We start from the raw sequence: 24,403 nt of genomic DNA, 5'->3' as shown, positions 1-24,403 counted from the left end.
TTCAGCAGGATACAATCTCTGGGTCCAAGCTGAACTAATCCTTTTTGAATACATAGGACTTTTTTCAGTATGTGTGTTAACAATTGATTTTATTGGGAAGAGGCCAAATTTGTTTGCTGCAGCCAAGGACTGTGGTGGTTTTGGATGAATGAAAGGAAAGCATGCATAAAGGAAGTCTTATACCGTTCATAGCTAATGAATTTCTCTGGTGTAAATTCAATATTAAGTGCAGATTACAGCTGCAATGGTTCTTGGGGGAATTCAGGAGGACATTGCATCTTATGGGGGATGCTAATTTAAAAGAATGGCTGGCCAGGATGCATTTAATAACTATTGGAAACTGTGATGTAAAAGAGGAGACCAGGGAAAATATAGTGCCTGATGTGATACAGATGGAGGGTAGCAGTCCTCATTAGGAAGTACCTGGGATTGCCATGACTTTTTTGGAATGGACACAGTGCTATTATTTCCTGAAATGTGAGAGAAATCATGCAATTTTGATTTATAACAAGTATCTACTGTGAAGCAATTATTTTCCTGGTCAAAATTGAATTGGTAGTGGCTTTACTTGCATCTAGCCATTTTAGAAGAACTGGAATCAGTGCTCTGCTAACTCATTAATTTAACAGAGTAGAAAATGAGGCTTAAAAAGAGTTTAAAATGGAGGAACGAGGTTGTAAAAGTCCCCAGTCATTTCTTCTTTGCTACTAAAACAATATATTGTCTCATTTAACATGTAATTGTATTTGTGTGCATAACTTCAGCATTCTGCAAGTGTGTTCATATGTGTGTTTGTGTATAAGGTAACCTTGTATGTGTGAGACAGAGAAGCATTTTAAGCCCTAAAAAGAAATAAACTTTTCCTGTTACTTACTTTGAATATTTCCTCTTTTAAAAATGCAAGGTTTTCCTTTGCCATTCTAGATGCTTCGAGATGGCTGGTGTTTTGGGGAAAGAGTGGGAGGGAAAAGAGTTTTGGGAGGAGGGGCTGGTGTTGACAACTTGTTAATGAAATTTCTACTTTAAAACACATTGAGGATTTCTGCGAGATAATCTTCTGAAGCAAAAAATTTCCCTTAACATGACATTTTAAATATAATTTCTTTCACTTATATAGCACCTGCCATCCCAGGGAGCTAGTATTTTGCAGGTCTTAATTTAATTAGCCTCCAAATATACCTACAATGTTATTGAACAGTACCATTCCCATATACAGATGATGAGAGATGTGCAAGGAGATAAAGCTACTGTATTGCATTAGAATTAATGGCCTGTCTCTTGTTGCCTTCAACACAGGAGAATACTTAGGACGAAATACTGAGGAGGTATCTGAAATTTCATATGCTTTTGGTTACCTACTGGATGCTGAAAATCAGCTGCTGGTTCTTGGTAATTGTCTTAAACCTATAGAAGTCATAACAGGGCCAGCCTGCAGTCTGGTGGGCAGAGCACTGCGCAGGGAGTGCATGGGCTTCCTGCATGTTCCCGCCAGGCTGCTGGGAGTCAAGCCCCAGTCTCACATCTCTTGGGAGGTACTGAGCCAGAAGGCCACAGGAAAGATTTGCAATAACAGCACACTCTGCTCTTGATCACCAAAAGGTGGTTGGGCCAAGGGGGCCCAACCAAGAACAGGGGACCAAGGGGCGCTTTGTGTGCAGGAGCAACTGAGGTTATAGCCATGATTGAGTCCATATCAGAGTCGTAGGCATGTAAATTTTGGTACATCCCATATGGACAAGAGCAGGGAGGAGACACCAAGCCATTCAGTGGGGCCCGTGTGGTGGTAGCTCTGGGCATTACCATAATTCTGGCGTTCCTCGTGGGTGAAACTGGAGATAGCACCGGATGTTTGTTCCTCAGAGGAGTAGTCAAGATTTTCATCACGCTTCTTGGCTGTGGGTGCCTAAATTGAGTTGCATTCAACTCTATGTGCACATGTGGTTTTGTGGATCTGTGTCTTATCTTTTGTACTATGTTGCTAGCCTATCTCCACTTAAGTGATTCTGCAAGCTTATATGAGATATACTGAGTAAGAATTAAGACTGAGTTTTCCTCACTCCTGGTGCTATAATTTAGAGCATTTCCTCCCTCCTGGTTGACATGTTTCCCCTCATCACCAGAATACGGTTCAAATCAAGCCAAGAAGATAGAGACGGATGAAACCCCACAGGTTTGCCTTGAAACAGCAGTTTCAAATGTGAAAAGCTTAAGAGGAGCTTAGTCAAATTCCTCAGTCCATTAAAATTAATTTGGAGGTCTCAAGAGGATCACTCTTCTTTATGACTTCTGGCACTCCCTGTGCCTAGTTAAGGTCCACCCGTTGCAAACACGGGCCAGATTCCCAGAGTGCTGAAATTTGTTTCATTGGCTTCCAGGCCTGCTTGATATATTGAAGTCCAAGAGTGTGAAAAAAACAATGTTGAAAGTCAGCTAAATGAAGGGATTTGGACTGGCTCATTCAGGGGATTTTTTTTGTTGTTGTTTATTTGCTTATTTGTTTGGTTTTCATTTTGAATTACAAAGACCAGGTTCACTTGTTTTTAATCCGCTCTTCTTTTAGGCAAAGTGGTCGAAGGCTAGCTATGGCAATTTAATGCTAAGCGCCGGATTCACCCCTGCAGGGGAATGATGTGTAGCAGACGCAAGTACAGCTGGACAGGGGATTGTAGCACGGGGAAGGTACCATGGATGCTATTCAGCCCAGGGAAGTAGCACACGAGCCTGGGGACCATGGGGGGAACTGCATCCTGCAAGATGGGCTGGCGCAAGAAGAAACCTGTGGCTTGTTCTTAACCTTTGGCAGAACTCCCTGGATTTACCATTTTGATAGATTTAGCTGGGATGGCTGCTATCGATGTTGCCTCAGTTCTTTGCCTTCATTTCCCTTGAATGGTTTTGTTGAATCTCGATCTGCAGCTGGGAAAGAAAGTTAGTTCACAAGCATGCAGACTCCTGTAGAGCATCCGGCAGATGTATAATAATATCGTATAGTGTGTGAGTGCATATATATGGGATATGTGTGCATGTATATATGTGTATGCATGTATATAAAATCCTCAGCCCGTCCCATTTTATCTGTCTGACCCAATATTTAAAGGAAGCTAGAGATCTTGGTCCTGGTGATTTCAGTAAGAGTTGGGCCTCTGCCAATGCTTTCTGGGAAGTGGTACGTTTCAGCATTCTGTGAAGATGTAGCTATAATGTGCTTCTAACTTAAGGTAATCTGGAGCCAGGTTTAATCAGATACACATTAGTGAATGGAATGCACTTTCCAAATAATGAAATTCTGGTTGGACCACTCAGTGGAAGATAAGAAAATCACAGCAGATGCTACTAAAGCAAAGGTGGGAGTTGAGGGCAGAGACTGCCAAGAAACAGTAAATGTGTTTTGCAGAAAATCCACTGATTTTTTGTCAGTGTCTTTCTTTGCGTGCCATCTCTCTGCAACTAATTTTCCCCTAGGAAGTTGTAAGGTCACATTGACCTGTATGTTCAAACCATGCGGTCAGGAAGGAAAAAAAAAAGAGATAAAAACACATTTGTGAAAATACTTAAATAGTCAGTACAAAAGGAAACCCTTGGCACAGGAACACGTTTTCTGCAGACTTTTTCAAACTTAATTTCAAAAGCAAATTAAAAGAGTGAATGATGATCTTTATCTTGACCTAGGCTTTCAGTGCTTCACAAGTATATCATGCCAGTCTGCAGTTTGGTTTAGAACATGCACAATAAGGAAGAAAGAATCACAGGTCCTTAGAGACAGCGTTGATCAGTAATGTATTTTACAAGGAAAATAAATATTCTTCTGCTGAGATTCTTTTTGGTCTTTTCGCTTTCATGTCCATCCTGACAAGGACAAGACGGAAAAACAGAATGTACGAAGAAAACCATTCAGAAATACACCTCAATACCAGAATGTTTTTCTCTTCCTTTCAAGTAATTTATAATACAAAACAAGAGCTTTAACTCTTCAGTTTAAAAAAAAAAAAATAGAATTGCACTGCATTGCATTAAACAATGCACAGTGAGATTTTTATTGCCGTTATGTGCCTGGTATAAGTTAGTTAATAAACAGACAGGATTCTCTGGAGTACAGTTAGCTATATTTGACTATCATGCCAGTTGAAATGCATTTAGATACCTGCATTTCAAATGTCAGTAAAAGGTAGGGGGGTTCTAATTAGAAAAAGAATCAAAGTATTCCCTGGGGAAATATGGCAAGGCAAAACTGCATCCTTGGAACCACTGAGGTCTTTCCAATAAATGAAGCTGCCCTGCCATGGCAGTGGGACTCCCTCCAAGTGCTGGGTGATGTGGTCCCACCTTTCTCCTGCCTTTGTCTGCCCATGAATTCCTATTCTCTTGCCTCTCCCTGTGCTTCTGGTGTTCTGTGATCCCCACGGAGCCATTCCAGCATGCTAAGATGACAGAAAACTAACCAAAATTAAATGAGAAAAACAGGGGTAGTTCTTGACCTGCATGACATGTTGAAACAGCTCAGCACAGATTTAGCTGTGTGCAGGAGCTGGCACGAAGGAGGGAGTGGGTTTGCACAGCCAGAATTCGTGGAGGGTGGGCGTCAACAGATAGATCGATGCAGGCTTCCACATAGCCATGGCTTTAATTGCTTTTTTGAAATGGCCTTCAAAACACAGGGTCAAATTTGTCGTGTATCTCTGTAGGTGTAAATTGCAGACACAAGTAAATGTGAGCACAGAGATGGAGGACAGTAGCAGGAAACCTTTCAGATCATTATAATTGGCTTGCATGAAGAGATGCTTTGAGAGAGCAAAGAAATGCTGCCAGAAGCAAACATGTCAACGCCCTTAGAAAAACAATAGAATCAAACACCCTTGGAACTGAGACAATCATCTTAAAAAGGTGCTTCACTTCCTTCGAGTATTTTTTTCAGAGACCAGTTCTCAAAGTTAATTAGCATTCCTAAGACATAAAAGACCTTCACTGACATGGAAAATGGTAGAAGATATGTAGAAAGCAAATGCGTTACCTTAGCTACCTGTTTGGGGTGACATTTTAAATACGGAAAATAAAGCTGGCAGAATTATAGTGACCTTTCAGCCTGAACAAATAAAATAACATCTGCCAAATCTAAATGGCTGCCTCTAGCTGTAGGAAATGATATGCATCTTTGAACACTAATACACAGGTCTTTGGTAGAGCTGGCTTTAGTAGTAATCCCTCCTAGACCTAAAAAATTTATTTACCAGCAGAGCGTGGAAGGCTGAAAATTCCAGGAATATGGTGCAAGTGCCAAGGCACACATAGGGACCAGCCGTGGCCGTGGGTGTGGGAAAGTCGTCTCCATAGTCTTCCACCCTCTTAACCTGTCACAAGTCCCTCATTTTCTTTGGAGCACCCAGAAGGAGCTGTTTAGTTTATCCCTGTATATTTGCTTTACCCCTCCTATATGTGCACATTTCTGTGTACAGAAGCAGTCTTCCCAGTTATTTTCCCTCTTTCTGAATTTCATCTGGAAACTGAGGGCATATATGTGGCCTGGGAGCCAGAAGCAATCAGACAGATTGTTGTTAGAAAGGAAACTGGTAGGTCTAAAAAGGGAAAGCTTCTCTCTATAATATTCTCCACAGAAAAAAAATAACTGCAAAAATTACTTTTTCCTGCTTCCCCAAGCTCTTCTAGCTTCTGGTCTCAGCTGTACCAGCAGAGAGAGCAAGTTCTTAATTGTGCTCTTGAAAAGCTGAGAAGAGCATTTCATATTTTTTATTACATCCTTTTTCAGGCACACTTGCATCCCTATCCACCTTCACCTCAAATACTCCTTAAATTCAGAGCTGCCACACATGGAAAACCCAGTTCTGCACTTGGGTGACTGAGATCTACAGAAGAAGAAAATGCCATGGGGACACTGGTGTTTTACCTACCTAACATAGAAGGCATGCAGGCCCCATGAATTGCAACCATGATTAGCCAAAAATACTGAATTTCTTAATGGTTTCCAAAGGTTAAAGGAAGTTCATCCAATTTGCCGTCTGGATTAATATAAATGGTTTTCAATTTAAGCAAATAATGCCAAACAGCCTTATAATTATTATTATTAACAGTAGTAGTATTATTAGCATTACGTATAACTTCAGTTGCACTTAGGATTTTGAGAGCGTTTTTATTCGCTAGGCCAAGGATCGGCTTGTAGCAGGCAACATTTCGGAGGTGGGGGTGTCAGTCTGAACAAGGAATTCCAGCTCTGGCATCTGCCATATGTCTGAGGGTTTTTTGATGGCAAGGACGGATAGTTAAAGAGCTATCTGCTTGCTATACAGATGCTAGAATTATATTTTTTTTATATTTAATTTACTTGTAAGCTTTCATCTTTTTCAACAAAGCTGTACCTATAAACCTAACCATAAATTCTGCCATACTGATCTCTTCTTAGTTTTAGTATTAACCTTCCACACAATGAAAGGACTGGCCTGGTAGGTGAGGAGAGAGCAGTGGGTATTGTCTACCTAGACTTCAGCAAGGCTTTTGACACTGTCTCCCATAAGATCCTCATAGAGAAGCTGATGAAGTATGGCCTGGAGAAGCACTCAGTGACGTGAGCTGAGAACTGGCTGAACAGCTGAGCTCAGAGGATTGAGACAGTGGCATGAAGTCTAGTTGGAGGCTAGTAACTAACCGGTGTACCCCAGGGGTCAGTGCTGGCTCTGATCCTGTTTAACATCTTGAGAGATGCTACGTCCATGATCTGGATGATGGGGCAGAGTGTACCCTCAGCAAACTTGCTAATGTCACAAACCTGGGAGGAATGGCTGATATGCCAGAGGGTTGTGCTGCCATCCAGAGGGACCTCGACAGGCTGGAGAAATGGGATGACAGCAACCTCACAAAGTTCAACAAGGAGAGTGCAAAGTCCTGCACCTGGGGAGGAACAACCCCCTGCACCAGTATACACTGGGGGCTGCCCAGCTGGAAAGCAGCTTGGCAGAAAAGGACCTGGGTGTCTCGGTGGCCACCAAGTTGAACATCAGCCAGCAATGTGCCCTTGCAGCAAAGAAGGCTGATGGTGACCTGGGCTGCATTAAGAGGAGCGCTGCCGGCAGGTTGAGGGAGGTGATCCTGCCCCTCTACTCAGCCCTGGTGAGGCCAGACCTGGAGTGCTGTGTCCTGTTCTGGGCTGTCCAGTACAACAGAGATGTAGAGCTACTGGAGGGAGTCCAGCAAAGGGCTGCAAAGATGATTAAGGGACTGGAGCGCCTCTCCTATGAGGAGAGGCTGAGAGAGCTGGGACTGTTTAGCTTAGAGAAGAGATGGTTCAGGGGGGATCTTGTTAATGTATATAAATTCCTGAAAGGAGGGTGCAAAGAGGACGGAGCCAGGCTCTTTTTAGTGGTTCTCAGTGACAGAAATAGAGGCAATGAGGGGAAGCAGTCAGCCCCGTGCATTACAATGGCCATCAACAAGAAAAAAAGAAGGGTAATTGTCGTAGGTGACTCCCTTCTGAGGGGAACAGAGGGCCTGATCTGCCGACCAGACCCATCCCATAGGGAAGTCTGCTGCCTCCCTGGGGCAAGGATAAGAAACATTACCAGGAAGCTCCCCATACTGGTGAAAGCTTCCAATTATTATCCACTAGTGGTTGTTCAAGTCAGCAGTGATGAGGTAGCTGATAGTGGCATCAAGACAATCAAAAGGGACTTTAGAGAGCTAGGGCGATTGCTTGAAGGATCAGGAGCACAGGTGGTGTTTTCCTCCATCCCATCAGTAGCCAGGAGGCATATGGAAAGGAACAGGAAGACCCACCTCATGAACATGTGGCTTGGGGGCTGGTGCCAGCGACGGAATTTTGGGTTTTTCGACCATGGGGCAGTTTACATGGCACCAGGCCTGCTGGAGACAGATGGGGTTCACCTGTCGCAAAGGGAGAAAAGGATCCTGGCCCAGGAGTTAGCTGGCCTAGTTGAGAGAGCTTTAAACTAGATGCGAAGGGGGAAGGGGATAAAACCAGGCTTGTTTGGGATGAGCCTAGGGGTAGCATGCCTGTGTTGGTGAAGAGATCTATAACCCAACTGAAGTACATTTACACCAATGCACGCAGCATGTGCAATAAACAGGAGAAGCTGGAAGCCACTGTGCGGCAGGAAAACTATGATGTGGTCACCATCACAGAAACGTGGTGGGATAACTCACATAACTGGAGTGCTGCAATGGATGGCTACAAGCTCTTTAGAAGGGACAGGCTAGGAGAGAGAGGTGGAGGGGTAGCCCTGTATGTTAGGGAGTGTTTTGACTGTCTAGAGCTTAACGACAGTAATAAGGTTGAGTGCTTATGGGTAAAGATCAGAGGGAAGGCTAACAAAGCAGATATCGTGGTGGGAGTCTGTTACAGACCACCCAACCAGGACGAGGAAACAGACGAAGTATTCTACAAGCGGTTGGCTGAAGTCTCACAATCCCTAGCCGTTGTTCTCGTGGGAGACTTCAACTTACCAGATATGTGCTGGAAATACAACACAGCAGAGAGGAAACAGTCTCGGAGGTTCCTGGAGTGTGTGGGAGATAACTTCCTGACGCAGCTGGTAAGCAAGCCAACCAGGGGAGGCACCCCGCTGGACCTGCTGTTCACGAACAGAGAGGGCCTGGTGGGCGATGTGGTGGTTGGAGGCTGTCTTGGGCTCAGCAACCATGAAATGATAGAGTTTTCAATTCTAGGAGAGGTAAGGAAGGGGGTCAGCAATACCGCTACCCTTAACTTCAGAAGGGCAGACTTTGGGCTTTTCGGGAGTCTGGTTAACAGAGTCCCTTGGGAGGCAGTCCTGAAGGGCAAAGGTGTCCAGGAAGGCTGGACGTTATTCAAGGAGGAAATCTTAAAGGTGCAGGAGCAGGCTGTCCCCATGTGCCGCAAGTCGAGCAATCGGGGGAGAAGACTGGCCTGGCTGGATGGAGAGCTTTGGCTAGAACTCAGGAAAAAAAGGAGAGCTCTACCGCCTTTGGAAGAAGGGGCAGGCGACTCAGGGGGACTACAAGGATGCTGTGAGGTTATGCAGGGAGAAGATCAGAAAGGCGAAGGCCCAGCTAGAACTTAAACTGGCCACCGCCGTTAAAGACAACAAAAGAAGTTTTTATAAATATGTTACTGACAAAAGGAGGGCCAGGGAGAATCTCCCTCCTTTGTTGGATACAGAAGGTAACCTTGCCACGAAGGATGAGAAGAAGGCAGAGGTACTTAATGCCTTCTTTGCCTCAGTCTTTAATAGTCAAGCTAGTCATCCTCGGGTTTTTCAGGCCCCTGAGCTGGGAGACGGAGATAGGACGCAGAGTGAAGTCCCAGTTGTTGAAGAGGCGACAGTCACTGACCTGCTCCTCCACCTGGATGCCCACAAGTCCATGGGCCCACATGGGATCCACCTGAGGATAATGAGGGAGCTGGCAGAGGAGCTGGCCAAGCCACTCTCCATCATTTATCAGCAGTTGTGGTCAACCGGGGAGGTCCCGGATGACTGGAAACTAGCAAATGTGACGCCTCTCTACAAGAAGGGTTGGAAGGAGGATCCCGGGAACTACAGGCCTGTCAGACCTCGGTGCCGAGGAAGGTCATGGAACAGATCATCTTGAGTGCCATTACGCAGCACGTGCGGGACAACCAGGGGATCAGGCCCAGCCAGCATGGGTTTATGAAAGGGAGATCCTGTTTCACTAACCTGGTCTCCTTCTATGACAAGCTGACCTGCTTAGTGGATGAGGGGAAGGCTGTGGATGTTGTCTACTTGGACTTTAGTACTTTGGCCTTTGACACTGTCTCCCACAGCATTCTCCTGGAGAAGCTGGCTGCACACGGCTTGGATGGGTGCACTCTGCGCTGGGTTAAAAATTGGCTAGATGGCTGAGCCCAGAGAGTGGTGGTAAATAGAGTCAAGTCCAGTTGGCGGCCGGTCACGAGTGGTGTTCCCCAGGGCTCAGTACTGGGGCCGGTCCTGTTCAACATCTTCATTGATGATCTGGATGAGGGGATCGAGTGCACCCTCAGTAAGTTTGCAGATGACACCAAGTTGGGTGGAAGTGTCTATCTGCTGGAGGGTAGGAAGGCCCTGCAGAGGGACCTGGACAGGCTGGATCAATGGGCCGGGGCCAACTGCAAGAGATTCAACAAGGCTCAGTGCCGGGTCCTGCACTTCGATCACAACAACCCCATGCAACGCTACAGGCTTGGGGAGGAGTGGCTGGAGAGCTGCCTGGCAGAAAAAGACCTGGGGGTGTTGGTTGACAGCCACCTGAACATGAGCCAGCAGTGTGCCCAGGTGGCCAAGAGGGCCAATGGCATCCTGGCCTGTGTCAAGAATAGTGTGGCCAGCAGGACCAGGGAGGTGAGTGCCCCTGTAGTGGGCACTGGTGAGGCCGCACCTTGAGTACTGTGTTCAGTTTTGGGCCCCTCCCTACAAGAAGGACATCGAGGTGCTGGAACGTGTCCAGAGGAGGGCAACGAAGTTGGTGAAGGGTCTAGAGCACAAGTCGTATGAGGAGCGGCTGAGGGAACTGGGGTTGTTTAGCCTGGAGAAGAGGAGGCTGAGGGGAGACCTTATTGCTCTCTACAACTACCTGAAAGGAGGTTGTAGTGAGGTGGGGGTCGGTCTCTTCTCCCTAGTAACGAGTGGTAGGACAAGAGGAAACGGCCTCAAGCTGCTCCAGGGGAGGTTTAGGTTAGATATTAGGAAAAACTTCTTCACCGAGAGGGTGATCAAGCATTGGAACAGACTGCCCAGGGAAGTGGTTGAGTGTCCATCCCTGGAGGTATTTAAAGAACGGATAGATATGGTGCTTGAAGACATGGTATAGTGATGGACTTGGCAGTGATAGGTTGACGGTTGGACTCGATGGTCTTAAGTGTCTTTTCCAACCTTGATGATTCTATGATTCTATGAAACGGAAACACAGGAGAGCCCCTCTGAACATCAGGAAACACTATTTTACTGTGAGGGTGACCAAGCACTGGCACAGGTTTCCCAGAGAAGTTGTGGAAGCTCCCTTCTTAGAGAGATTCAAAAGCTGTCTGGACATGCTCTTGAGTAATGGCTCTAGGCAATGGCCCTACTTGATCATGGGGGTTGGACCAGATGACCTCCAGAGATCCCTTCCAACACTAGCCATTCTTTCATTCTGTGATTAAGATTGCAATGGAAGGGCGAAGCAGATCACGCTAAGTTTTCCAGTCTCAATGAGCATACCACAGCTGAAGCAGGGTTTGTAGATACCCTTCAGAGCTCTTTTAACCTGCAGTGTGTTTACGGCAACCAGTGCTGGGGAATGGTTCCTGCCCAGGTGCTAAAGGGGTAGTGCTGGATGCTGTGTGGGGAGCAAGTGTTCCCTCCACAAGTCCCAAATGAGCCTTCCAGCTCTGGCATTTCCCCCCTCACCCTGGTGAGAACCAGATGGCCCTATGGCTCCTAGCAACCCCCTGTCCAGTTTTACCCTCTTGAAAGCACTCCTGTGCTACATCAGGCTCTTAATTATACTGATTTTCAGGGTGACTTAGGTGGCAATTAATTCAAACTTGATACTTAAAGTGTTGCTCTTTATTTATACATATATGTACAACAGTTTGGGACTTACCTGCACCCCCATTCTGTGTTTGCTTAGTTATATATAGTTGTAGCATTTCAACAATATGGTCTCCCAAGTTTTACAAGCCTTCTACCAGATGTTATAACCTTCTCTGCTGGAATAAGATGCCTATACTCCAGGGGAATACATATGCATCTGTATGCAAATATGATTGTGTTTTGTGATGCGAAAACTTACTGATCTTACACCCAACTAAAAATAGTAGTAAAAAAGTGTTCATAGGCCAAACCTTAGCTAAACTTTTTCAAACCTTTGGGTGGAGACTAATTCAGTGTTACTGGCTTATTTCAGTTTACCTTAAACCGGCTTTTAATCGCTCCTAAACCAAAGCAAGCCTCCTGTAAGTCAAGAGTTTAAATGCTTAAATCAACCATTATAAATTCATAATTTCAATTAAATGTATGTAACTGCCCGTGTAGACTAACTCATACTGATCATACAGATTTTTCTGAAATAATTGTTTTCTTAAATAGACCTTTCATTGGAGTTGCTCCTCCTGCACATGAATGAATCTTTCCTGAGCTAGTAGGTAACACGTAATATGTGTATAAGGCTCTGACATCCTGGACTATTTTGTGCTGCCCCTTTCAATGGCCATTGTGTTCATCAGCCCCTTAGGCTGTCCTCCTCAAAATACAGTAAAAAGAGACTGATGTGGCCAGGTCTCTTTTTTCTTGTTTGTCCAGGGAATTCCTGCCACAGCAAAAAAATCTTTCTTCATTCTTGTTGCATGCCTGTGTTATCTCTGCCTTCTTTTCTGAATAACTTTACAAACAAAATGGCTGTTGAATTCACAGTCAGTCTCAGCATTTGTTATAAATTCATGCCCTTTGATACAAGCTATTCCTTGAAGCATTTGTTCTCACAGGCATTTTACTGTCCTTCAGTGCTTCTTGGGTTTTGAGCTGTATTTTAAGATGGAACTAATACTGGAATTGAGAATTCCACTTGGACTAAAAACTGTAGATCTCTAATGACCACAGTTTGCTTTCAAGTCCTAAATGTAATTGCTGTCTTGCCAGCTCATGTTATTTTCTCCTTTGGTTTGTGTGTTGCTGCCAGCATGTCACCTCTTATATTCCTTCATCTTTTTCTATAATACATTGATAAGGATGCAAACTGGGAGGTCTGTAAATTGGCAAAATTCCTACTAAATTCCTCAAGGTCTTTTTCTCACTGACACCCTTTGGATTTGGCCTATGGGAATTGATGAAAGGCTGAAATGAAAATGCTGCCGTTTGCCCTAGAGCTTTTCCCCTAGGCAAAACCCAAGTCAGAAACTTTATTCCAAAGATTTCTGAATACTACATTTGCAAAGCACACAGATATAGTGCACAATGCGGTGTTCAGCTTGGTATTCAGGACCGTTTCTTTGTGAGATGCTGTTCAGCACTACTAATATTATTAGCCGGCAAATTTGTTTTTGAATTGAATCTTATATAAAATTCTTCAAGCAGGCAACATTTAAAGCACATTCTCCATTAGTCAGGACCACTTATAAGCAGCGACGGGAAGTTAGCCTGAATTCCTGTTAAATAATGCCGACAGCCATTTGAATATCACATAAAGATCACACGAGCACTGTCTGTCCATATCTTAATGAGTGACTAATCCCACATTGCTTCCTGAATGCTTATAGATTGCTCCATCCAAACAATGAGCATTCAGCTTATTAGGAACTTTATATCGGAGGATTAGCTAATAGCTTTTCCTGAGTACTTCAAAAGAAAAAGCTGAAGCATAGACTGCTGTATAAATAGAATGAATAAAAAGTTATTTACAGCGTAGATATTTCCAAACAGAATTCTCAGTTGTGTGTTTTCTCTGAGCTAGAAAGAGCAGACAGGTCCTATAAAAGCTCTTATAAGCAATTTGGAAGGTTTTTTGGAGGAAGGCAGGGGAAAGTTGGCAATAGTTCATTTTTACTGGTTAGTGGAGGCAGCTAGCTCCTGCTGTTCCACAGTGTGAGATTACGTGCTAGGCCCCCAGAGTGACACAACCCAGATTCATCCTGGCACAGACCGGTGGTCATGAAAGATGTGTATATGGAAGGAAACACATTCTGTTTTGTCTGTGAGGATAAAATACAGTCTCTACCCTAGCCATTCTGATTCTCTAGTATTTGTACTACTGTTGCTTCTCTTGACTTTTGCCAAAGGTACTGCAGACATCTCCTCTGCTTTAAAAATGCAATTTTTTCCTTCCCTGGACTAAGGAAATCACAACTGCCTGCTCTTATTCTGTGGAAGTTGACACTGGAAAACTGCCTATTCTGCAGGCAGATTCATCTACTTAATTTATCAAGGACATCAGAGAAAGTAACAAGCATGGGTTCTTGTGAATAATGGCACGAAGGTGTTCCCTTTTACAGATGGTGAATTTGACCACGAGTTTGTGAGCTCACCACTGAAGGGTTCCCTAACAAAGCTGGCCAAGAAGTGGCACAGGAATGTTCCAGGGTATTTACCCCGCTAGGTGCTCTGGCACTCCACCTCCGTGTTGATCCCTCCCTTGTGGACTGTTCAGATCGATAAATAGTCCATATTCCTCTGGAAATGGTCTGAGAGATGGATGCTGGGAGAAACTCGGCTCCCCTGGAGGAGCCTGAGCATCTCCCTGTGTGCAGTGTGAATAATAAACACTGGTACCCAGGAGAAGAGCCTGTCTCCAGACTGCAAAGTCTCCAGCTGTAGGACCCTGGTTTTCAGAGTGTGCCATTGTACACTCTGCTCCTGTGGAAACTAATATGGGGTAAGGAAGGCAAAGGGTTCTTGATGCCTTATCCTCATCATATCCTTATGTGATAATGGGATGCTGCCCAGCTGCTTCTCCAGAGAGCTGGGAAATACACCTGGTACCCCAAGCTGAGAAGCCAGAGGCACTGTTCTCCAGCTGTGGCCACTTCTTAACTCTACAAGTGGTCCTTTCTTCAAGTGCAGTCAAATAGGTGGTCAGGAGACAGGTGCGTCTTCCTCGCCAGTCTCACAAGGGGAGTCTCAGGACCATTTTCAAGGGCTATCATCATAAATCTGTCATAGCTGGGAAGGAGCAGGGAAACAATTCAGCTCCTGCTGCAGCCCCGGGGGCTGGTGAAGTGAGGATGCCTATGGTAATGATTATATTCCTGTGACAGATGCATGGTACAGATCCTTGGCCATGACTAATTGCCTTTCCAGGGAATGCCTGAAGCTCCCTGGGGGGTTTCTGTGCTTTTCTGCTCCCTGATTCTTGATATCTCCAGACTGAGACACAGAGGCAAACCAGGATTCAGTTCCCAGGGTGCTTTGGGATGACTAACAGGCAGACAGGCTTAGAAGCAAATGAAAATATGACATGGGGAGGAAGGGAGGAGAAAAGGAGAAAGAAATTCAGTGTAAACCACTATTGGTTGGAGATCGCAACTGTTGTTGATAGGACAGAGACAGCCTTCCACTTGGGCACCCCCAAAAGCATGTAAGCCTGCAAGAAGAAAACCAAAAGGAGACAGTCACACAGAAGACTGTGAATCAGGATTTTAATTTAGCTTTTTGGAGTGCCCTGGCATTTATCAATAAAGCCATGTTTTCCTAACAGTGTCAGTTCAGTGTTGTTGCTTCAGGAAGCCTGTATGGACCCTTCCAACACATCAGGAAAGCCCTCAGCTTCTCAGAGGACGCAGAGCAGGGTGGATCTCTGCTCTCTTGGGAAGCTGCTCGCCCTCAGGTGTCTGGTCTCACACGGCCATCACTTCCAGGGCTGCAGCCTCGACATACATAAGAGACTCCAGTGTTTCCCACAGGTGGAAACCAAGGGGCCTCTGAGGCCCCAGGTGATTTCATCAGCTTTTGATGAAGCAGTGGCTGTGGTTAAAGAGCACACAGGTGTGCGGTGCCATACAGGAAATGAGTGCACAGTTAAACTTTTTAGTTGTGCTGCTGAAAATGCCTAAATGGCCTTGTTCCCTGATTGAAACAGGAAAGACAGCTGTTATGCAGCACCAGCAATGCCTGCTGAAGAAACTCTGAGGTACAAAGCTATAGACAGCTGCAGCATGCTATGAATACTTTTTTTTTTTTTTCATTTCACTTCATTCTCCTTTTTAATTCTAGCCCATAGTTGATAGTGCAAAAAATGCACTGATGTTTACTCCTGAGAAGTATCGGGGCAGCATCTTGAGGAGCTGTGGCCAATGGCTGTATCACACCCCATGACAAGGTTAAGCCATCCCTGTCACAGTCAGTGACACCATCAGCTGCCTGCCTGATGGGTCCGTGGCCACCGAGCTCCGTCTGCCCCTGGGCCCCAGCGCTACAGAGGGAAAAGCTGACATGAGGACGGGCACCACAGGCATGGCAGGGACTGCCTGGCAGCACAGGGAGTTACAGGCCGGTCGGGATGCCGCAGAGCCGCCGGGCTGACGGGGAGCCTTGGGAGGCGAGCCCGTACTCGGAATAGCCCAGTTTTGAAAAGAGAAACATGGAAATGATTATACTAAATGGCAAACTCATAGGAGTACTTCTGTCCTATGTGGCAGCACATGGTGGGCATGGTGTGGGGGTATCACCTCGCTGTGTGCACAGGCAGGGCATTTGCTGCCCATCTTACCAGAACCTGCAGGGTGCAGAGAAAAGGAAAGGATGGCAAAACACTGTAAAGCTGGAGGGATGCTAGCACGGGACAGCCCAGCATCCGTGCCATTCAATGCAAGCATGCAAGCTGCACCTCTCTTCCAGTATAAGCAGATTTGTTTCCTGGAGGGGGCCTTTGCCTCAGGCAGGGTTGAATCCAACTGTAGCCTGAGCAGTGGGGCTGAGCAGCCATACCCCACAGGTGAGGGGGGTTAGTAGGGGAGCAGGGGGCACCAGGGTTTTCTTTAGGCCACCCTGCCTTCTCCTTGTCTCCTTCTCCTGGCCATGTCAGGAAAGGAAGAAAAGTGCTGGGGATGAATGGTTACATTTGGGGAATTCAGAGAGCAGCTAAATTCAGATGGCCGTTAAAATTTAGATGACCATAAAATGCTGCTGTAATATGACTTGTGGCCATTTGGAAGGATCACCCAGTTGTGGAAGATGCTGGGGAGTGCTTTATAGGTCATGATGAAACAGATGTAATAATTTTGTTTATGCCCATAAAGTGTCTTGCTTTGTATTAAAGGAAGTAAAGGAGATATTTCTCTGATATCTTAAATACTGCAAGGGAAAATTAAATAAAATAAGTTGGGTTTTGTTTTTTATCTTTGTAACGGAGGTATATTCTGGAAATAAGTCTTTTAACATCTCTTATGATGAAATATTTCCCAGTGGGATCTGTCCTCACATGGATCTCATCTCAGTGGCACAGATGAGGATGCTACACTCATAATTTAAAGTAAATTAAGCCCAGACTTTTGACTGCTGGTAAATTGCCAGAACCGTGCTTGGTTGGACCAGCTTTGGTCACTGCTGTGCTACAGAATGCATTTCAGTTTCCTTTTGCACATTAAACCTTAATGCTCCCATCAAAAAATAATTTGATTGGAAAATTAAAAATTGGCTGCTTGTTCCTTCCTAGAAAAAGGAATTAAATCTGAAGGGATTTGTCCATTTCTTCAGAACAAAGAGAATAAGCGTTGGCACATACTGATAAGAAAGTAAGTATTCCTGCTGAAGGAATTTTTTTTTTAAGTATTCAGGAATACCTAATAAAAAGGCACGTAAGAAGCAAAATAGAACAATCTGTTGTTATTTAACACAGCAAATACTGTTGAGATACAAATACAGTTAAGTTTTCTCTGGTAACTAAGCAACAGAAGAAAATACCACTTATCTGAATTGCTGTTTATTCTACTGTTTTTGAGCTCTGCAGTAGTAATTTTTATTCTCCACACCTCAAACACAGAAAGAACAACTGTTTATGGTATGGCTAAATTGTTTAATGTACTGTTTGATACAGGGGCAAATTAGGCATCAGAATAAATTTCTAGGACTGCTACAACTAGCCATTAATGACTTTTGATCTTCTTGCAAATGTTTCAGTAGATTATGTAACATAAGCAAATGTCCTCTACTGACTTAGGCAATTGTAATAAATATGGACTACATGAGGCATGAAATCAGAACATTTTCATTTTTCCAGAGAATGCAAATGGTCTCTCATTCATGTGTATCATCCTAAGGACGTTTTAGATTAAGCACATGGTAGCAATGTAGTCTTTGACACTTCTAAACGGAAGACTTTTATCTAGAGCTGTGCCTATTACGATCAGATGGATGGTTTCATTAAGGTGAAAATCTGTAGCAAGAAGTGCTCAGAGCCATAGTCAGACTGGACTTCCATATGGCTCTGTGCTTGCGTATGCACATACTTGTGCACACTGTCTAAATGAAAAGCAACTGAACAAAACTCTTCCTAATCTCCAAAATCTCAGTTTGTAGCTAAAGATCTGCAGTAAATTGTGGGGCTGGAAGAAAGGAAGTAAGGGCAAATGGCAAACTTTGGGATGGGAAGCCCAGAGGAGCTCAGAAGACTGAAAGACATTGATTGAGCCAAACCATGTGCAGCAAGAACAGTTCAGTCCCACACACATGGGAACAACAAGGCCACCAGCAATCAGGATTCGGTTTCTCTGTTCCACTTTTTATAAGCCTCAGCTGTCTGTACTAAAAAGAATAGTGTCTGCGAAGCACAATGGAGCAGCTTCTGAAATCATTTCGTAGAGAGAAGTAATGGGCATAAATGACACCCAGCTACTATGAAGTAAACTGGGTAAAAACCCAAGCTCTGCTAAATCACTGCCAAAAGCCTCTTCAGTTTCAGTGATACCAGGATATTCACTGAAGGCCTTTTATAAAAGAATAGATGAACTGTAGTCAGGTTGGAAACCTTTGGCCCAGATGCCAGTGGCATCTCAACTTTCTCTTCCAGAATATCTGACTCTGAGGAATTGTCTACTGTTTGGAAAGTATTTTTGGGGGCCTCATTGCCTACCTTGTACCGGAGCAAGAGCTGAGGAGAAGGTTTTTTATCCACAAATTCAAGACAGAATATCACATTCCTAAGAATAAGGGAGAAAGGAATGACATTATTCTGCACACAAGGAAATGGCAACTCATCCCCATCATGAGCTTATGAAATCTCACCTGGGTTTGAGTTTGCTGAGTAAAAGCTATACCTTGCTCCTGCAGGAAGGTATTAGGTTGGTCAGCTGCCAGTTCCTGGGGAATGAACCCTGTGAGATTATTTACATTGATCCCAGTTAATCAATTAATGTTTGTAAAGCGCTTTAAACTTGAAAAGCACTCCTATAAATATTCAGTATTATCATGTAATTACACTGCCACATCTCAATTAAATGCACAATTGGCTGTGCTTTAATCATGTAATTGAAGTGTCACCAGAAGTATTTAAAATGTAGGTATCTCAGTCTATGCTGACCATCCTCAAGACTCGTATGTAAACCTGGAGCAAAATTTGATTTTTGGAAACACTGGAGACCCACTGTCTGATCAGAATGAATGTCTCTTTCCTTAAAACAGAAATACATTTTTTCCACAACTACAAATATAGGTAATTTTTTGCTTCTATTTGTCTTTCATCTTGAACACTTCTTGTGGGCAGCGCAAGGACTAACCTGCTTTTCCATTTGTTTTTTACTTTACTGCCTTCCCTCATTAATATAATGGAAAAAGAATGTCACTTGTGATCTTGTCTCAGATTCATATCCTTCGGGTTATGCTTTATCAATTGGCTGTATACTGTGCTGTGTGATGTACTGAAATAAATTAAAACAATTAAATGCTGAAGCATTCTTCACTTCCTCCAGAGGGTAAAAAAGACATTAAGCCTCAAATAACGATATATATGTTGCTATCTGATTATCAGCGATATAGGAATTATTGCTTCCTACTCCATTGTCTTCATTCTGAATAGTAAGCTTGTTTATATCAGCGCTGACATCCCAAGCAGTGGTCTGGCTTAAAAAAAAAAAAAAAGAGTAATTTTAAAATAATAAGGTTTGATATCGCTTTTTCATAGTATATTTTGTAGTCTTCTAACTGTAAAATCTTTAGGAAACTCAGTTACTTCTAAGCTTTTCTCCACAAACAGATGAGAGCTATGAAATTGTGGATTTGGGGGGGGGGGGGGGAATGGAGTTTTTTATTTGTTTTTTACTTTTTTAATGAAATCAGAAACTTTAATGGACTATCTTGATTTATTAGATGAAGTAGTTACTTTACTAGATGGCAGTATTGCTACCGTACTTCCCATTCCTCCTTTTTTTCCTTTCTTCCTCTGGTGCTCTACCTCTCACTTCTTCACTCCTTGTCATTTCTTTTCATGTCAATTAAATGCTCTTTGGGGAAATGGATAGGCAGTTTTTGTATATTGGTACAGCACCTGCACAAGACTGTAGTTGAGGCCTCTGGATGCAATCACAACCAAAATAACAACATTCACATCTGCTTTTTCAGATTCATTGGCATCAGTTTACCCTACAATGAACCTAAGATATTTTCCAATGCAGAGCTGTTATTACTTCTTCCTATATCTTTCTGGAATAACTGTATATAAGAGCCAAATCCTGGACTCACAGAAAAATGTGAGTTTCTACCAAACCAATACCAGAAGACCAAAATATAAAAACTCTTCAGGGCAGGAACTACCTCTGAGTGTGTCTGTGTAGCATTTGCTGACAATAGGACTCCAGTGAGGGTGTCTAAGATGCAATTACATAATGCATATATATATAAAATGGAATGTGTCATTACTGCAGTGTTAAGCTATATTTGGAAACCACAACAAGAAAAGCACCTTCTCCCATTTTTTTTTCTTCTTTCGATTTCACTAGGGGAAAAAAATGTCTTTGATATATGAAGCATTTTATGAGACCATCTTTTTATTTTAATAACTGCTAATTTGCACACCTAACATCAATTGCTGGTGCAATTAATTGTGGATGCAAATGAGAATGTTTAGCTGTCGAGTCACCTGATTGTGCCTATAAATCAGTGACAGTAATTACGTGTGTAAATGCTCATTTCAGCCTGCAATTAATTTGGCCAAAATTGATAGGACAGAAAAAAATACCACCCTAGGCTGAAATTTGGTCCCCAGTGTGTAAAAAGAGAAAGTATCTTCCTCCTCTGCCTCTTGTGTCTAAATTGCAGAGAGCTAAGTAGACAAAGAGCAATGATTCCCCAGTCCCCAATAACTCACTGCCACTGTTTCACAATAAAGTGCAATGGGAGAGGAAATATTTCCATAAGGGTTCATTAATCACAACATATTTGCCATGCACAACCACTCTGCAGAGCAGGTAAAGAACCCTAGGGGACGTTGCCTGGCACAGCATGTCATTTTCATAAATAGGGAAAGTATTTTTTGCACAAATGCTGTAGAACTGAAGTTGCAGATGGCTCCACTGGCAGAGCTAGAGCCTCCTGGCACAACCCTCGGCAGCCAAAGCTACTTTAGGAATTTATAGCAAGGGTTAGTGATATCTCAAAAGAAGGATGCTGAAGATGCTCTCTGCCCCCGCTGTGTGCAGTATTCCCAGGTGTGCCCCTTGGGAGGACACATGAGGCAAGGCAAACAAACCCCACCCAAAACTGCAGAAGGAAATCCAAGTCTTACCAGTCCCTGTTGTGCTGCAGCACACTAATGTGAGGTCTAGGAACAATTAAACTGATTGTGACTGAGAACCTGGGGGTCCAACGGACCCCATTAGCAGAACTGCGCAGCAAAAGATGCTTTTCCAGTTCAGTGACTTCTTTCAGATCTGGGTAGCAGGCCACTTCACTTTACCTAACCCTGAGGACACCGGAGAGCCCCTGTTATCCCATCATACTCTGACCCATCTAGACCTGCTCAGTGTTTGCACGAGAGGTAGGGTTGCTGTCTTGTTTACTGTACCTCTGTGGTCTCAGTCTCTGAGTGGTTCATTGCTGCTTCACTCCCACATGGGACTTTGATAAAATTCAAAGCCACCTGGTGTGATTTTAATTTAAATGTGAATTTAATGTGTTTTCCTTTTATATTGCTAGGATGTGTATTGTCAAGAGAAATGCTGCAGGCTCAGATCTGGGCTCTCGGCTGTTTTTCTGTGCTACTCCCTAGTTTTGTTTGATGCATGTTCCTGAGTAAAGCTGTTGCTCTGCAGTGGCGGGTGCATTGGGTGCAAGAGTTTACTGGGTACAAGCACAGCGGTCATTCTTCAAGGGGGCAGCTGAGGCTTGGGTTGTTTGCCAGTCAGAGGCCAAAAATCTCATCAGCAGAAGATACCTCCAGAGTTACAACTGAACAGAGGAGGGATGAAAGGTTGCATGCAGCCTATATAAAAAGAGGTTCCACAATTCACCATGTTCCACCAGTTATGAAAAGGGTTTTAAGACAAGGGCTTGCGAAAAGGAGGAGAAATACTAAAATGTTTTATCTTAACCAATTAAAACAATTCATATTGGAAGTGGTTAAAATTTACTAAAATTTTTCTTATTAGAAAATATAATCTCACTAAAAAAAAAAAAAGTGCTGTGAAAACATATGAAAAAGATCATAAGGATATGCTTTCAGGACCAGGATGTGAAAGATACAGTGAGAAAAAGAGAAGCAGAGATCCATATCAGTTAGTAGCCCAACAGGGCACTCCGGTAAGATGCAAGACACCCTGATGCAAGACAATATCTTAATCTTCAGAATTTCTCATTAAGTGAGACTTTTTTTTCAGCCAGCCTTAATTAGTTTTGAACTAAATTTGTAGGAGCAGGGTGGGAGCCTAGGATTTCTGACACAGAGTACCAGAGAGCAGATCAGAATAATAGAGCAGATCAAAGGCCACCCAGGGTGGTCATTGCGCTGTGACACGGGTGCGTTGCAGCAGACGGCCGCAGGCTCTGCAAGGGTCATGAAAATGTTATGGCAGCCAGGTGGCTTGGTGATCAGAAGACATCCCTTGCTTTCTAAAACGACTCATTGCTCCTGAACCCACTGAAATCTATTTAATTGGCTGGTCACCAGGTGTTTTTCCCCCCTGCTTGCACAGGCCACCAGAGCTGACACGTGCATTCTGACCGTTACTTTTCGCATCTGCTGGTTACTACTGCCAGCAGCAGCCGCCTGTTGGGCTTCTGGCTCCTGCTTCTTCTTACTGTTGCTGCTGCACGGGAGCTATCGTAGTGAGTCACTTCTAATCACCAAGGGAACCCACAGCCAGATCTCCGCTCCTCCTAAAATAGGAACTCACAGCTACATCTTCTCTCATCCTAAAATAGCCAAACTATGAGAAAAAGCACTATATATTTGGCAGCATCTGAAATATGATATTCAATGCATTAGACAGTTGGAAAAGCAAGGCAATGAGCTCGGCCATAGCAGGGCCCCAGGCTAAGACCACCCCAGGCTTGCAGTGCAGGTGGTCTTCCAAGCCCACATAGAGTCATGCAGAAAGGAGATAGTTTCTTTGCAGGTTCTGAGTAGAGACCATTGCAGAATCAGCTTTTATCCCCCCATTATTTGAAAAAACTCTGAGGGAGGCCATATAATCAACACATCCCCCTTATGTTTCAATTCAGAAAACTAGGTCCTTGAAAGGAATACTATTTAACAAATAAGACAATGCTAAGCTTTTAAAATGGTTTTATGAAGGCAAGGCTTGTCTTCAGTTTAGTTTACTCATCACATCAATTATTACAAATTGCAATACAATAATCCTTTTAAATAAATGTTCATTATTTTGAAGTACATTGAAAAAATGTTGGTTATTCTCAAGCGGAAGTGTTACCTGTAAAATATCATTCTGCACTTCTGTAACCTCTCTCTTTTATTTCTAGGTATTTCCGCACAATATACTTGGGTATCCGGAGTCGACGGAGTGGAGAGAATGACAGATGGAGGTTTTATTGGAAAATGGTGTATGAGTATGCAGATGTGAGTATGCTGCATTTGCTAGCCACGTTTCTGGAAAGTGCACCACAGCTGGTCCTGCAGCTCTGTATTGTTGTACAGACTCGTACACTTCAGGCTCTCCAAGGTAGGGGTTCATTTAATCTATTTGTTTTTTATCATTTTAGGAAGATGTAATTTCTATACATACATATTTATCCTTCTTTCAAACTGCTGTGTGCCTTGTACTCCTGGCATAAGAGCAGATCTTGCCTGCTAGCTGCTATTAAGCTGTTAACAATGACTCTGTCAAGAAAGCCTGTGTTGTTGGAGATTTTTAGCCTTTCTTATTGGCCCTGGGTTGTGGCTAGGATTTATAATGTTTTGCTTTCTGCATGTCCTTGTAATAGAAGAGCTCTTCTGATTATCCACTGGGCCAATGTGAAAATTGCATCAATCAAACTATTGCTCTTCTCCCTATGCTTCTTTCTGTAAATGTTCAAAACCCTCCAAACTGCAGTAATGAGGTTCATATGGTATTATGCAAAACAGAAAACAGCACAGCAGAAAACAGCTATTCTGTGAAGAAAATGCCAGTGTCTATGGAATACATGTCCATCAGTTCTCGGCCATGTTTACCTGAAATAATACAAGTCATCTCCTGAGCCCTACAACAATACTCATTCCTTCAAGCTCTGGGTTTCCTTCTAAGGTTGATGCTTTCAGCAAGCATGATTACTTCTTTAAAATGGTAAATGCATGCATATGTCCTGCCATAGGGTTTTGTCAGTCAGCAATACAGATATAAGAATATCTCCTTCTCTACTGCTTTTTTGGTGCTATTTCTGGCTACCTGACAGCTTTCCTTTTGTATTGCACCGTTGTTTTGCCTTATGGCTGCACCTGGGCAGAAATTATTAGTAAGGGAATGACGTGAATGAGAACTTGGGATCCAGAAGGTGACACAAACATC

At 43.7% G+C, this 24,403-nt stretch overlaps 1 protein-coding gene across 1 annotated transcript in view; it reads left to right on the top strand.

The window, feature by feature from the left end:
* XKR4 (XK related 4) overlaps window positions 1–24,403 on the top strand; it is a 235,905-nt gene that overhangs the window by 125,120 nt on the left and 86,382 nt on the right. The window contains exon 2 of the mRNA XM_087735653.1: window positions 23,379–23,578. Within this exon, the coding sequence (XP_087591779.1) occupies window positions 23,379–23,578 (200 nt within the window). The remainder of the gene's footprint in view (window positions 1–23,378; window positions 23,579–24,403) is intronic.

Source organism: Nipponia nippon, unplaced genomic scaffold (genome assembly GCF_047370975.1).
Source record: "Nipponia nippon isolate SJK-2023a ecotype South Korea unplaced genomic scaffold, ASM4737097v1 scaffold_1, whole genome shotgun sequence".
Classification (NCBI taxonomy): Eukaryota; Metazoa; Chordata; class Aves; order Pelecaniformes; family Threskiornithidae; genus Nipponia; species Nipponia nippon.
The sequence above is the reverse complement of the archived record's forward strand: the minus strand, read 5'-3'. Positions and strand labels throughout refer to the sequence as shown.